Source organism: Phalacrocorax aristotelis, chromosome 3, assembly GCF_949628215.1.
Source record: "Phalacrocorax aristotelis chromosome 3, bGulAri2.1, whole genome shotgun sequence".
In the NCBI taxonomy this organism is placed as follows: Eukaryota; Metazoa; Chordata; class Aves; order Suliformes; family Phalacrocoracidae; genus Phalacrocorax; species Phalacrocorax aristotelis.
The window spans coordinates 106,433,135-106,444,499 of NC_134278.1; the positions used below are offsets into that span (position 1 = coordinate 106,433,135).

Below are 11,365 nucleotides of genomic sequence, written 5' to 3' on the forward strand. Positions count from 1 at the left end.
GGAATTAAAAAGGTTTGAACTGTACCAGTTTCTTTGACCCATATACCCTAAATTTGGGTAGTTCTTCCTTATTAACTAATGGCCTTGCGTGGGGGTGAGGAGGAAAGGACAGGGGAATGTTCCATTTCAGTATAATTGCTGGTCAGCTTCCTGACTATTTACATCTTATTAAATGATATTATGGCATATGGGAAGCCAAGTAGATGAGAATGTTATAGCAATTTAATTACCGACTCTCATAGAGTACTCTTTACAACGGTCATTAAAGCGTTCCATACAGGTTCCTATCGCCAAACTAAAAACATCACAGGCCTAGATTTTGGCATATGAACAATCTCACAGAAAATGGGGTTCAGGGTCACAGGACAGTACAGCAGTGCCTGCAGTGCCCAAGCCATGCCTGTAATGTAAAGAGCACAGCAACACAGCATAAACGAAGAAGAGGGGATGGCGTGCAGAGATTAGGGCAATGTGGTAGACAGATGTAGGCTTGCAGGGACTCTGCTGAGCTTAGGTAAAGCCTGTCCTGAACTACTCATCTCAGTTACACTTGTTGGTAACTCTTTTGTTATGGAAGTGTGAACACCTTCAGCCACTTTACTAATGAAATGAGACTAGCTGCCCAACTCCAGCTGTCAGGAACCCTGAATCACAATGCCTTTGGAATCTCCAAGTATAGCAACAGGCTTTTACATATTTGCCAGAACTTCATTTTCAGAGCACCAGTTTTCTTACTGCCTCTATATATTCATACACACAACTACACCTCTACAGCTACAAATAGCTATGGCTCTTTCCTCCCTCTCCATTTGACACTCATGGAATATTCTCAGACACTGTCTCTCTTGCTGCCATTTTGATGGCCCCCTGGAACACAGCAGGCACAGCAAGAGGTCAACTCTGCCATTTTGAAATGTGTCTTTTTTTGTGTTATTTTTTAGGTGCCTCAGAATATTTACCTTCCCTTTTCTCTCCTAACTACAGAAAACTAAAACTAACCGTACCTAGGGACTGATTTTTTTAGCATTTATGTATTTTTGTGGTATTACAGCTTTTCAAAACTTCTTCAAACAAAATTACTTTCTTCCTCTCCAAATTTTTTACCCATGAATGACTGCTTGTCAGTTATTACTGCCTCATCGTTCATCCCTCCGCCCTCAGCAGCGGGAGCAGGACAAAAATTACACAGAAATCCCCCTGCAAAAGGCCAAACCTCCAGCGGAACTAGGAGTCAGAAGGGCGGTGAGCGATAGCCGTCGGGCCGTGCTGCGGCACGCGTGGCGGCTGAGAGATGGGCCCGTCCGTTTGACAGCTGGGGACGGGCGCCGAGCCGGTGCAGCTGGCCGGGTCCTTCCCCTGCTCCACGCAGGCGGGCGTGGAGAGGCCACGGCCGGGCAAGGCCATTCCGGGCGCCTCACGAGCTGCAAGGCCGGGGCGGCTCCTGCTCGCGTTCGTGACCCAATGGGGCACAAACACCCGCCGGTAAAAGCCGGAGCTTCGGCCCGGGGAGGCCGCCAGGGGCTAGGGACCAGCGGCCATTACCCCCTCCGGGGGCAACCGGTACTGCCCCTCAGAGGCCCGCCACACAGCCCAGCCCTAGCAGCCCCCCGCCGCGGACCGGGCTCTTCTCCTTCTTCTTCTTATTCTTCTTCTCCTCCTCCTCCTCCTCCTCCTCCTCCTCCGCCCCGCCCCAGAGTGCACGCCGGGCCGGGGCCGTGTGAAGCGCACCTTTTGCACGAGTCCCGCTCGCCGCGGGGCGGGGCTTGCGGGCCGTGCGGGGCGGGAGAGGAGGGGCGGGGAAAGCTAACGGACCCAACCAATCGAAGCCGTCGCTGCCAGAACGTCAGGCAAGACCGCGTCCCCCCTCCTCGGGCCCGGCGGGGAGGGGCGGGGCGGCCACGGCCACGGGGCGGTACTAAGGGGGCGTGGCCGCCTGTCGCGAGGGCGCGCGGGCCAATGGAGAGCGAGGCGGGGGGCGTGGGCGGGCGGGAGCCGCCGGGCGGGGGAGCGGTGTCCAATGGGGCGCGGGCGGGGGGGCGTGGCCGTGCCGGCTCGGGTTCCGTGTGGAAAGAGTGAGGGGGCTCGGGTGCAAAGTTTGCTCGCCCAGTGGCTGGGCAGGGAGCGGCGGTGGCTGGGCCGCCGGCGGTGGGGAAGGGGCCGCCCTTGTCTTCGGGACTCCGCTACACGCCGCGTCGACCGCTCTCCTCTCGCCTCCCGGGCCGGGCCGGCAGCCGCTGCCGCTGCCGCCCCGCGCGATGTGCGGGAGGATGGCGGCGAAGGGGGCGGGCGGGCCACGGTGGTGGCAGAACCGGCGGGCGCGGCTGCTGTGCATGCTGGCCCTCACCTTCCTCTTCTTCGTGGTGGAGGTGGTGGTGAGCCGCGTCACCTCGTCGCTGGCCATGCTCTCCGACTCCTTCCACATGCTTTCCGATGTCATGGCCCTGGTCGTGGCACTGGTGGCCGTGCGCTTCGCCCAGCGCACCCGCGCCACCAAGAAGAACACCTTCGGGTGGGTGCGGGCCGAGGTGATGGGCGCCCTCGTCAATGCCGTCTTCCTCACCGCCCTCTGCTTCACCATCCTGCTGGAGGCCATCGAGCGCTTCACAGAGCCCCACGAGATCCAGCAGCCACTGGTGGTCATCGGCGTCGGGGTGGCAGGACTCATCATCAACCTGCTGGGGCTCTGCCTCTTCAACCATCACGGTGTTGGGGGACACGGCCATTCCCATGGACACGGACACTCGCACAGCGGCAGGCAGCACTCCCGCAGCAGCCCCAAGCCTGAACAGCCACCTGGGGATGCGGAGACTGCGCTGCACCGAGAGGAGACCAGCACCTTGGTGGAGAACTGCAGCAGCTCCAATGGAGTCAGCCAGGAGAAGCTAGGTAAGCCCTGCAGCACCTGTGTACCATCCCAGAGTAGAAGTGCCGGGAAAGCAGAAGAGGTCCTTTCCCCAAGTTAGGGTGGTGGGCATCCTGGTACTGCCTGGTGCAGGCTTCGTGGGGACCACCCACCCTTCCTCCTGGGGAAGAGGCGAGAAACTTTCTTAGCAGTGCTTTTGGGCACACAGCTGTTGGACCTCTACCTCACACCTCTCCTTCAGGTGTTCAGAGGAGTGCCCAAAGTTGTGCGTTTGTCTTGCAGACAGGGCAGAGTGTGAAAGAGTCTGTGTCAAGCAGTTTGCCTTGGAAAAAGTTGGTGCTGGTAGAGAAGGCGCATGACAAGTGTTTCTTGCCTAGCGACACAAGCTGTCACAAGATGTTGCCCTGATGCCGCCTGAACTGGCTGCATGTCAAATAGAGCACAGCTCGACATCTTAGCCCTGACAGTGGATCTCACTGTTGGGTCGGTTGTTAGCTACCTGAGCAGCTGACCTCAATCTGAATGTAACATACTAAAGTATATTCCATTGCAATAATGTTGTACTTCTTCGTGACCTACATATGATTAGGAAGAAATCTTGGATGTTACCGGTCAGAGCTGTGGAAGGCATGCAGTAGGCACTGAAAGTGGAGCTCGCTGGTTTCAGAGTACATGCATGGTTTTTCGAATTAGTTTTCGTTAACTTTCTTAAGCCTGCACTTTCCCACTCACTTGAACATAGAGATAAATTTAAAATCTTCCCTTCCCAATTGTCATCAAACTGTCTGTTTTGTGGGAGGGAGTTTCTTGGTTTATTTTTTCAATGGATCCAGAAGTTGTTTATTTTGAAGTCACTTGGTCAAAGCCAAGTACTGCATGCTAGCAGAGTGGAAGGTGCATAATTACCACTTCTCTACTTCAATCATATGGCATCCCCATTACCAGGAGGAAGGAATTTCGGTCTTCAAAACCCGTGTCTCCCCTTTATTTTCAGAGCGACATGAGGAGACCATTGTTTTAGCTTAAATTGAGCTGTAATTGAGCAGAGTGAACTTTGCTACAGTTTCGGTTTTCCCATGGTCAGAAGTTCCAATAGGCATTTGAGAAACTTCGCAGTTTCGTTCTCTCTGTCTAGTATTTTGACTCCATGTTGGTTTTGAGAATACAGGTTTTGCAAGAGGGTAGAAAAGTTCTTCTGAATATATTACAGCATTTTCTTGACCACATAATAAGCTCTTAATGTTGGTTTAGTTCCAACAAAGGTATCCTAATAATTAGTTTCAAACAATGTAATATTCCCTTAACTGTCAATCTAATAGATATCTTGGTTTGTGAATTGTTCTTACACAGTGAAACTTAAGTTGTGCTTTTAGCCAAGTATTGGACTAGTTCTAGGCTAAAAGATTAATTTATAGTATGGATTAAAATGTATACTGTTTTGAGCTAACTTGTGTGCAATTTCTCATGGATGTCCTTCTGGCAATAACAAATAATTTGTTGCGGCTATTTAGGTGGTAATGGGGCATAATTTTGGTCACAGTGAAACTTGGAAATAAGTTTCTCTTTCCTTCTGTGCCCAGTCATGATTATGTAATGGATGGGGTTAGTAATAGTTTACCCATGGAAATGTTGCAGGTAAAGGTGCTCGGAGACTTGAGAGAAGCTGTAAGATGTGTAGGCGAAGACTAGAGAAATGACTGAGACTGCTGTGCCTTTACTGGAAATTACAAAGAGGAGGGGCAGACCCTGATTTCCTAAGGTGGAAGTGGAAAGCTAGTAATAGTCTTAGGGGCGAGTCCTGCACAGGTATCTTTGTGCATACACTTTGTGTGAAGTAATCAGTTTATAGTTCGTTTTAAATGAGTATATTTCAAATGGACACGTTTTAACCATTTGCCATGAAAAAAGCTCCAGAGCTTTCTGGAACCGTGTTTCCTGTTATCTACCCTTATAGATAGGTCTACTGACTTTACAAATCTCCTTTGCTCCAAGTACTTAGTACGCAGCAGAGCGTTCCTCTTCCCTTGCTGTTGTCTTGGACCCTGAGTTCTGAACTCTGTAACCTGAGATGTTTTCCTCTAATTTATTGATTTCTCTGGAAAGTTACAGGTTCTGTATTCCATAACTCGTAGAGGTTGTGTGGAAAATGTAGCTGGAGCTTTAGGATAGAAGTGTGATGCACAAGGTAATGAGCCTGGGCCTTGGAACTGACCCGCTCAGCAACCTTTGTAGGAGCCCACCCCTTCTTCAGAGAGGAAAGAACTTGTAGACACTTTATGATTATTGAATTGCAGTCACAAGAGCGGAGTGGCAGAAGCTGCAGGTCATACTAACATGTTAATGTTTACAAAGCTCTGAACTGAATACCCACAGAAGCAGTAAGAGCTCCTTGTTTCAGTTTGTCGGGCCAGTGGCCAATGCCCGTTGCATTTCTTTAACACTGGAAGTTTTCTCTCCAAAACAGAACTTCTGAAGAGAAGTAGGAGGTTAATAATGTAAAATACTATCAAATTTGAAAATTGCAAGATGTTTTTCTTTCAAAAAACTTTATTTTTTTGTAATGATGTGTGCATTTATTCCTGTATAGCTAGTTAGGTGTGATGGAGTGGTAATATCACAGAGAGTTTTGACAAAGGAGGGAACTAAAATGTTCATTTATGCATTGCACAGTCCATGACATGGCTTTGGGCATCAACAGCTGTATGTCACTCAACAGCTGTATGTCACTTAAAGAAAAGTACTAAAAATACATTTTTTTAATGTGTTCTGAAATATAAATAATACTAGTTCATAGCCTCTGAGAGCTTCAGTGATAACTTATACTGTCCTGTGGTCAGTACTGGTAAATTCTGCACTTTAGGCCTAAGAGCTCAGCATATTGTATCTCGCAGTTCTGCTGGCTCCAAGCGCCATCTCAGAAAAACTTCCTTTTCCTTGAATTCAGAAGGCTCTTGGAAATGAACTACTAAATCTGAGAAGTAGTTACTATAAAGCAGTATCCATACAGCTTTTGAGCTTCTGGCCTCATAAATGTTAATATAAAATAGCAATGCAGTCCTGTGGTTTAAGAGAGATTTTAGCAATGTGATTAGCTGCCTGGCTTTTCAAAAGAGGGAGCAAATATAAGTTACTTAGAGACTTAGCCAGCTTTTTTTTGTATATACTCTGTAATTCTGCATTTTGTCTAAGAAGTGAACAGAGTAGTGAAATGGTTAAAGAGCTGGAAAACGTGAAAACGTTTTTTCAGTGGAATAAATAGAAATGGAGTCATCTTCATACTTTGCCACTCTACATCTTTAAGTTCCATGTAGAAACAGTTCTAGACTGTTTAGGTCACTTATTGGGACAACTGAATATTTCTCAGGCAGAGAAAATGTTGCTAAGTGTTATGGGTAGAGTTGCTTGCTTTTCAGTTTTGTATTCAATGTGTCAAGCTTAATATTATTAATTTATATGGGATTATATTAATGTGTGGTATTATAGCACATGCCTAATTGTTTTACTGTTTTCTTGTCAGGTGATGTGAAAGGCGACGTGACTGACCTACAAGTGAATGGGAATGCTGGTCATTATCCTCTGGATGTAGAAGAGGTTGAAGAAGACTCTAGCGCGCAGCTTAACATGCGTGGAGTTTTTCTGCATGTTTTTGGAGATGCCTTAGGTTCAGTAATTGTGGTAGTGAATGCCTTGCTCTTTTACGGGTTGTGGAATCCGTGCCCCAAAGATGGGCCCTGCTTTAACCCATGTGTCAATAATCATTGCATGGAAAACGCTACTTTATCACAAACACTTGGCAGAGCAAACAAGTCTGAGCAAGAGAGCATTACAGTGGCTGGTCCATGCTGGTTGCTATATTTAGATCCCATCCTTTGTTTGATGATGGTTTGTATACTCCTTTACACAACTTACCCGTTACTTAGGGAGTCAGCCCTTATACTTCTGCAGACTGTTCCGAAACAAATAGATGTTCATTCATTGAACTCAAAATTACGTACCCTTGAAGGAGTTGAAGCAGTCCATGAATTACACATTTGGCAGCTAGCAGGCAGTAGGATCATTGGCACTGCTCACATAAAGTGTCCTGACCCTTCCACATACATGATGGTGGCAAAGCGCATAAAAGAGATCTTTCATGACGAAGGGATTCACGCAACTACCATCCAGCCTGAGTTTGCCAGCGTTGGCTCTGAATCGGGGAGAGGGAAATGTGAGTTTCCCTGCAGGACTCAGTGTGCTTTGAAGCAGTGTTGTGGAACAGGAGAAGATAGTACTGCAAAGAAGACAGAAAAATCTTCATCACTTAGTATTTCTTGTTCAGATGTTGTAATTGAATTTACGAAAACTAGGAGGACTAAGTCAGAGAGCATCCCTTCAGTGAAGCTAGAGGCAAACACCGATCAAAATGAGCAGTTTGAATCGTCTTTGTGACTCCCCAAATGGTGCTACCTGAGTTTTGGTGACTTTGACAACAGCTATATTGCAAGAGGAAGAGACAGACATTTGAGATGCAATTTTGCCAAGTAGTGTAATTGCTGAAGTCCTTGTTCTTGTCATACTGCTAAATCTAGAATGCTTGTTTTAAAGAACATAATGTCACTGTCATGATACAATGTGTTTGTGTTGACGTTGTACTGAGACAGACAGAAAGTGCACCAATGCTGTAACAACTTCAGAAAACCAGTTTCAACATTTCAACAGAGACGCTTTTTGCTGTGCTTCAAATTAAAATATTTTTTCCAGTGAAAAGGTATTTGAGGGATAGCACATAGGAACTCAATTTGTGTTACAGATTTTTTGGGGCCTACTCTTTTCTTTAATAATTGATTTGTAGATATCTTAATATATTGTTTATTTAGAAGCCCTAAGGAAACCAAAGCTCATAGAACGTTTTTAAAGATATAAGTACTTAAAACTGGAAACCACTTCGCAGTTTCACATATTTTTCTTAAACCTATATAATAATAAATGTGAAGGCTTTTCTAATGAATTTATCTTATCACATATTTTAAAGAGAACATCATGTGATTGTTAGAAACTGTCCCCACTTTTTCTGGTAAGGTAGCAAGGTAATTAAAATTAACGGCTTGTGAAAATATCAGATGTGAAAGGGTTTTTTTTTCTCAGAATGGAAGTTCAAGCTATTGTATATTGCTCTGTGACCAAGACGTGAGACTGACGGATAAAGTAATGCACACTTCCGTATCTTACAGATTTCCATGTGTCTCCTTACTGCCAAGTTGCGTCTGGTCATAAAAGCCTTCAATGTTTAAAGAATCCTTGACTCACAGTACTTTGAATGAAGAGCTGGAGCTTTATTTTTAACCGTTTCTCCGTTTGCGAAAATAAAATAATTAGTTCTGTCAATAAGTGCTCTGTGGGGGAAAGTCTGCCGAGCACCAACAGTATCATTCATGCTTTTAAGCATAGACAGTATCCTCTGTAACAAGTAATTCAGTGGTATGTTTCACTTGTAGTTGAGTGTCTCTGTAGGCACTTGCACTGACTGCCATCCTTGTCCCTGCGGTGTCTTCAGGAGCCTTCCAGTGACTTTTGAGGAAGTGGGGCAGGGAGTAGGACTTCATTCACTGTATTTCACACTTTGAGATGTTTATGCATCACGTAATTTCACTTATTAAATATCCGAATCTATGGTTTAAAATGTTAACTCAGTTAATTGACAACTGGCTCTAAAGAAGCTGTTACAGTATGCTGCCAACTTACACCTTAACAAGGAGAAACTTGTCTGTGGATGCTGTGAATTTGGCAGAGACTAGATGAGAGTTGAAGATAAAACATACAAGATATCTAATCTAAAACCCTGACCCTTTCGATCCATCCCCAAGTTCTGTATGGGAAATAATGTCTTGTGATTTAATTGACTGCTCTTGTGCTCAAAACTGGAAAATAACTCAGATCTTCCATTGTTTGCTTTATGACTCTGGACATGATAAACACCCTGCCTCAGTTTCTCTCTCTCTTAAAATGGGGATAATACCTACCTCACAGGGGTGTTGTGAGGTTTAACTCTTGTGTGAAGAGCTCTGAGATCTGTTACTGGAGGACACTGGAAGGAGGATAAGATACTGAATTACAAGGTATTTACTCCGTCTACAAGTGTATTGCAATACCTAGACACAACAGAGGGAACTGAGGATAGTTTTGGCCTTACAAAATTCTTTGATGCTGTGGTTTTCAGGTTTCTAACAGTATTTAAACGTAGATTTTTTTAAAAAAAGAATGTTTTGTTAGTGAAGGGCATGTAGCTTTGCCTCCGGATACAGAACATCTCTCTAGTTTGCATTTCTAGTACGTGTGTCTCGTATGATAATTGCTCCTAAGTAGTTCAAAATAGTCTGCTGCTTGTCAGACCTGGATTGGCCCAGGTCATGTCAGTGGTCTTACCCAACTTCTCAGCAGAGCATTGCAGTCAACTCTCGATTATCCATGGGTGGATTACCAGTGTTGTATATTACCAGTGCAGTCTACAGGGTCAGACTAGCTCCATACGGTATGCCAGTGTGTTGGCCAAATGCTGTGTGCCAAAGCACTGAAAAAGTACAGGAGCTCGGTCCAGTTTTTGCACGAGCTCGCTCTCACAGGGTTTGTTAGCTTGGGCGCAGCACAACACCGTGCAGTTATTTTGCCTCTTGGCTGCTCAGATGCATCCACAGGAAGCTGCGGTGTGTGGATGGGTCAGTTCAGCTTTGTGCTAGCTTGGGGATGTTGGTGCTTCACAGCCATCAGCATCGCTCACCTTTTTCTGTGTTTATGCTTGTTGTATAGTCTCATAAACTAACTTAAATATGTTTAGTATTTATGTATGGTTTTGTTTTGTCTGAATTATCTTAACTCTTTCTTCTGTTACCTGTATATGATCTAGAGTTGACTGTTAAATGAGATCTTGTATGAGTCTACAGTTGCAAAATATGCTACCACTGCTAGTATACTACAAAGTATTAACCAAGTAAATTTTTAAATTAACAAAGTACTATTTTTTTTCTTGGAAATGTGTATCCTTGCTTTTTATGGTAAACTTTCACTAATCATTTTGCTCCATAGTTTAAAATTGGTCTCAGTCATTAGTATGAATTATTGAGGTCCTGCTGCATATCACTAATGCGCCATAGAACTACTGCTCTTTAGTTCATTTAGAAAAGAAAAAAACCCAAGGCAAACCATAGTAGCACTGAGAAGCCAGACTGACTTCTCTCCTGTTGCTCTTATAAAAAGAGAGCAACTATCCATTGGTTAAGAGTCTCAGTAAATGCATCTGAATAGATGGAGTTGTAGTCACTAATTCCATTGTAACTATTTAATCCTCTTTTTTTTGTGTGTGTGCCAGAAGTCATATTTTTCTATTTCTGTGTCCATTGCAGGCAATGGCTAGCTTAAAAGACAAAAAGCTCTCCCCCACGTTATTTTTATTACCAGGACAGGATGCAGATGTGACAATGATGGTGATGATGATGATGGGGGCAGAAGGGGGAGTTGTGTGGCCTCTCTGTCATGGGCCATGTTGCATGTGCAGCACCAGCTGGTGTTGATGGGTGCTTCAGTCTCTTTAGTCCTCGACAGTAAATTCTCTGAGAGCATATAGTCAGGTCAAGGTGGTGGGTGTACAGCAGCAGGAACACAATTTTTGCATTTGTTCTGGCTGTATGAGACCCGACTGTAGCCTGCTAGCTTGCGATATAGCTTGATGGTTTTTTAACCCCATCTGTCTGTGGTTACACAGACTTGATCTGTTCTGAAGATCACAGTTCCAGAATACTGGGAACATTCAAAAACACTGCGCAGTCTCTTTTTTTTTCTTCGCAAAGCATGAAACTAGCGAATCTCATGTAAGTGAACACTGCAGTGGTGGGGAGCTAATTGTATTGTGTATCACATTCCTGAATTTTTAAAATAAAAAAATATGGAACACTGATTTTAAGGAAAAATAAGTTTGTATTTCAGTGTCTAGAATGATTCTGCTTCTGATTAAATGTGTCAGAGATGTACCAAACATCATTGGGTGAAATATTTTACACTTAGTACATGTCTCATCCAGAAACTTGCTATTTTAGAATCACTTCTTAGATTATATCTACACCTAAGGGTGCAGTGCAGAACTAATTCAGACACTCAGTGGGCTAGCTACAGTACCATGAAGCTTTACTTGTTACCAGAGTAAATTGCTTCTGTGGGACCCCTTATAATTTTAGCTCAATTGCTTTCAACATCCACTGTAGGCTTTTGGTTATATCTCTCATTGCTGAGTCATGGTATTTGGTATGGACATACACACAGTTAAGTAAAAGACAAAACTAGCCCCAACTTGTGACTCCCCAAAAGTCATGGCAAGGGCTCAGTCCTGCAAATTTCTGTATTCATGAATAGTTTCCTCGGGCTGACAAGTAGTTACTTGCCTGCAAGGAATTACTTGCGGGAGTGAGTCCAAAGCTTCTGCCAATACAGACTGGCTTTTGAAGAACGGCCGAGAGTACCTAGATTTTACGGATG

At 44.9% G+C, this 11,365-nt stretch overlaps 1 protein-coding gene across 1 annotated transcript; it reads left to right on the top strand.

Moving 5' to 3' along the window:
- The first annotated feature begins 2,054 nt into the window (after positions 1-2,054).
- SLC30A1 (solute carrier family 30 member 1) lies at positions 2,055-10,790 on the top strand. Its single transcript, XM_075088964.1, has 2 exons — positions 2,055-2,886; positions 6,381-10,790. The coding sequence occupies exons 1-2, from the start codon at positions 2,256-2,258 to the stop codon at positions 7,289-7,291; spliced, it is 1,542 nt and encodes a 513-aa protein (XP_074945065.1). The 5' UTR covers positions 2,055-2,255; the 3' UTR covers positions 7,292-10,790.
- The last annotated feature ends 575 nt before the right edge of the window (positions 10,791-11,365 follow it).

Bases quoted from the DNA above. Each gene is read 5' to 3' on its own strand.
- SLC30A1 (XM_075088964.1), top strand. From the start codon at position 2,256: ATGTGCGGGAGGATGGCGGCGAAGGGGGCGGGCGGGCCACGGTGGTGG. The intron at 2,887-6,380 runs GTAAGCCCTGCA...TTTTCTTGTCAG, and splicing joins AGTCAGCCAGGAGAAGCTAG to GTGATGTGAAAGGCGACGTG.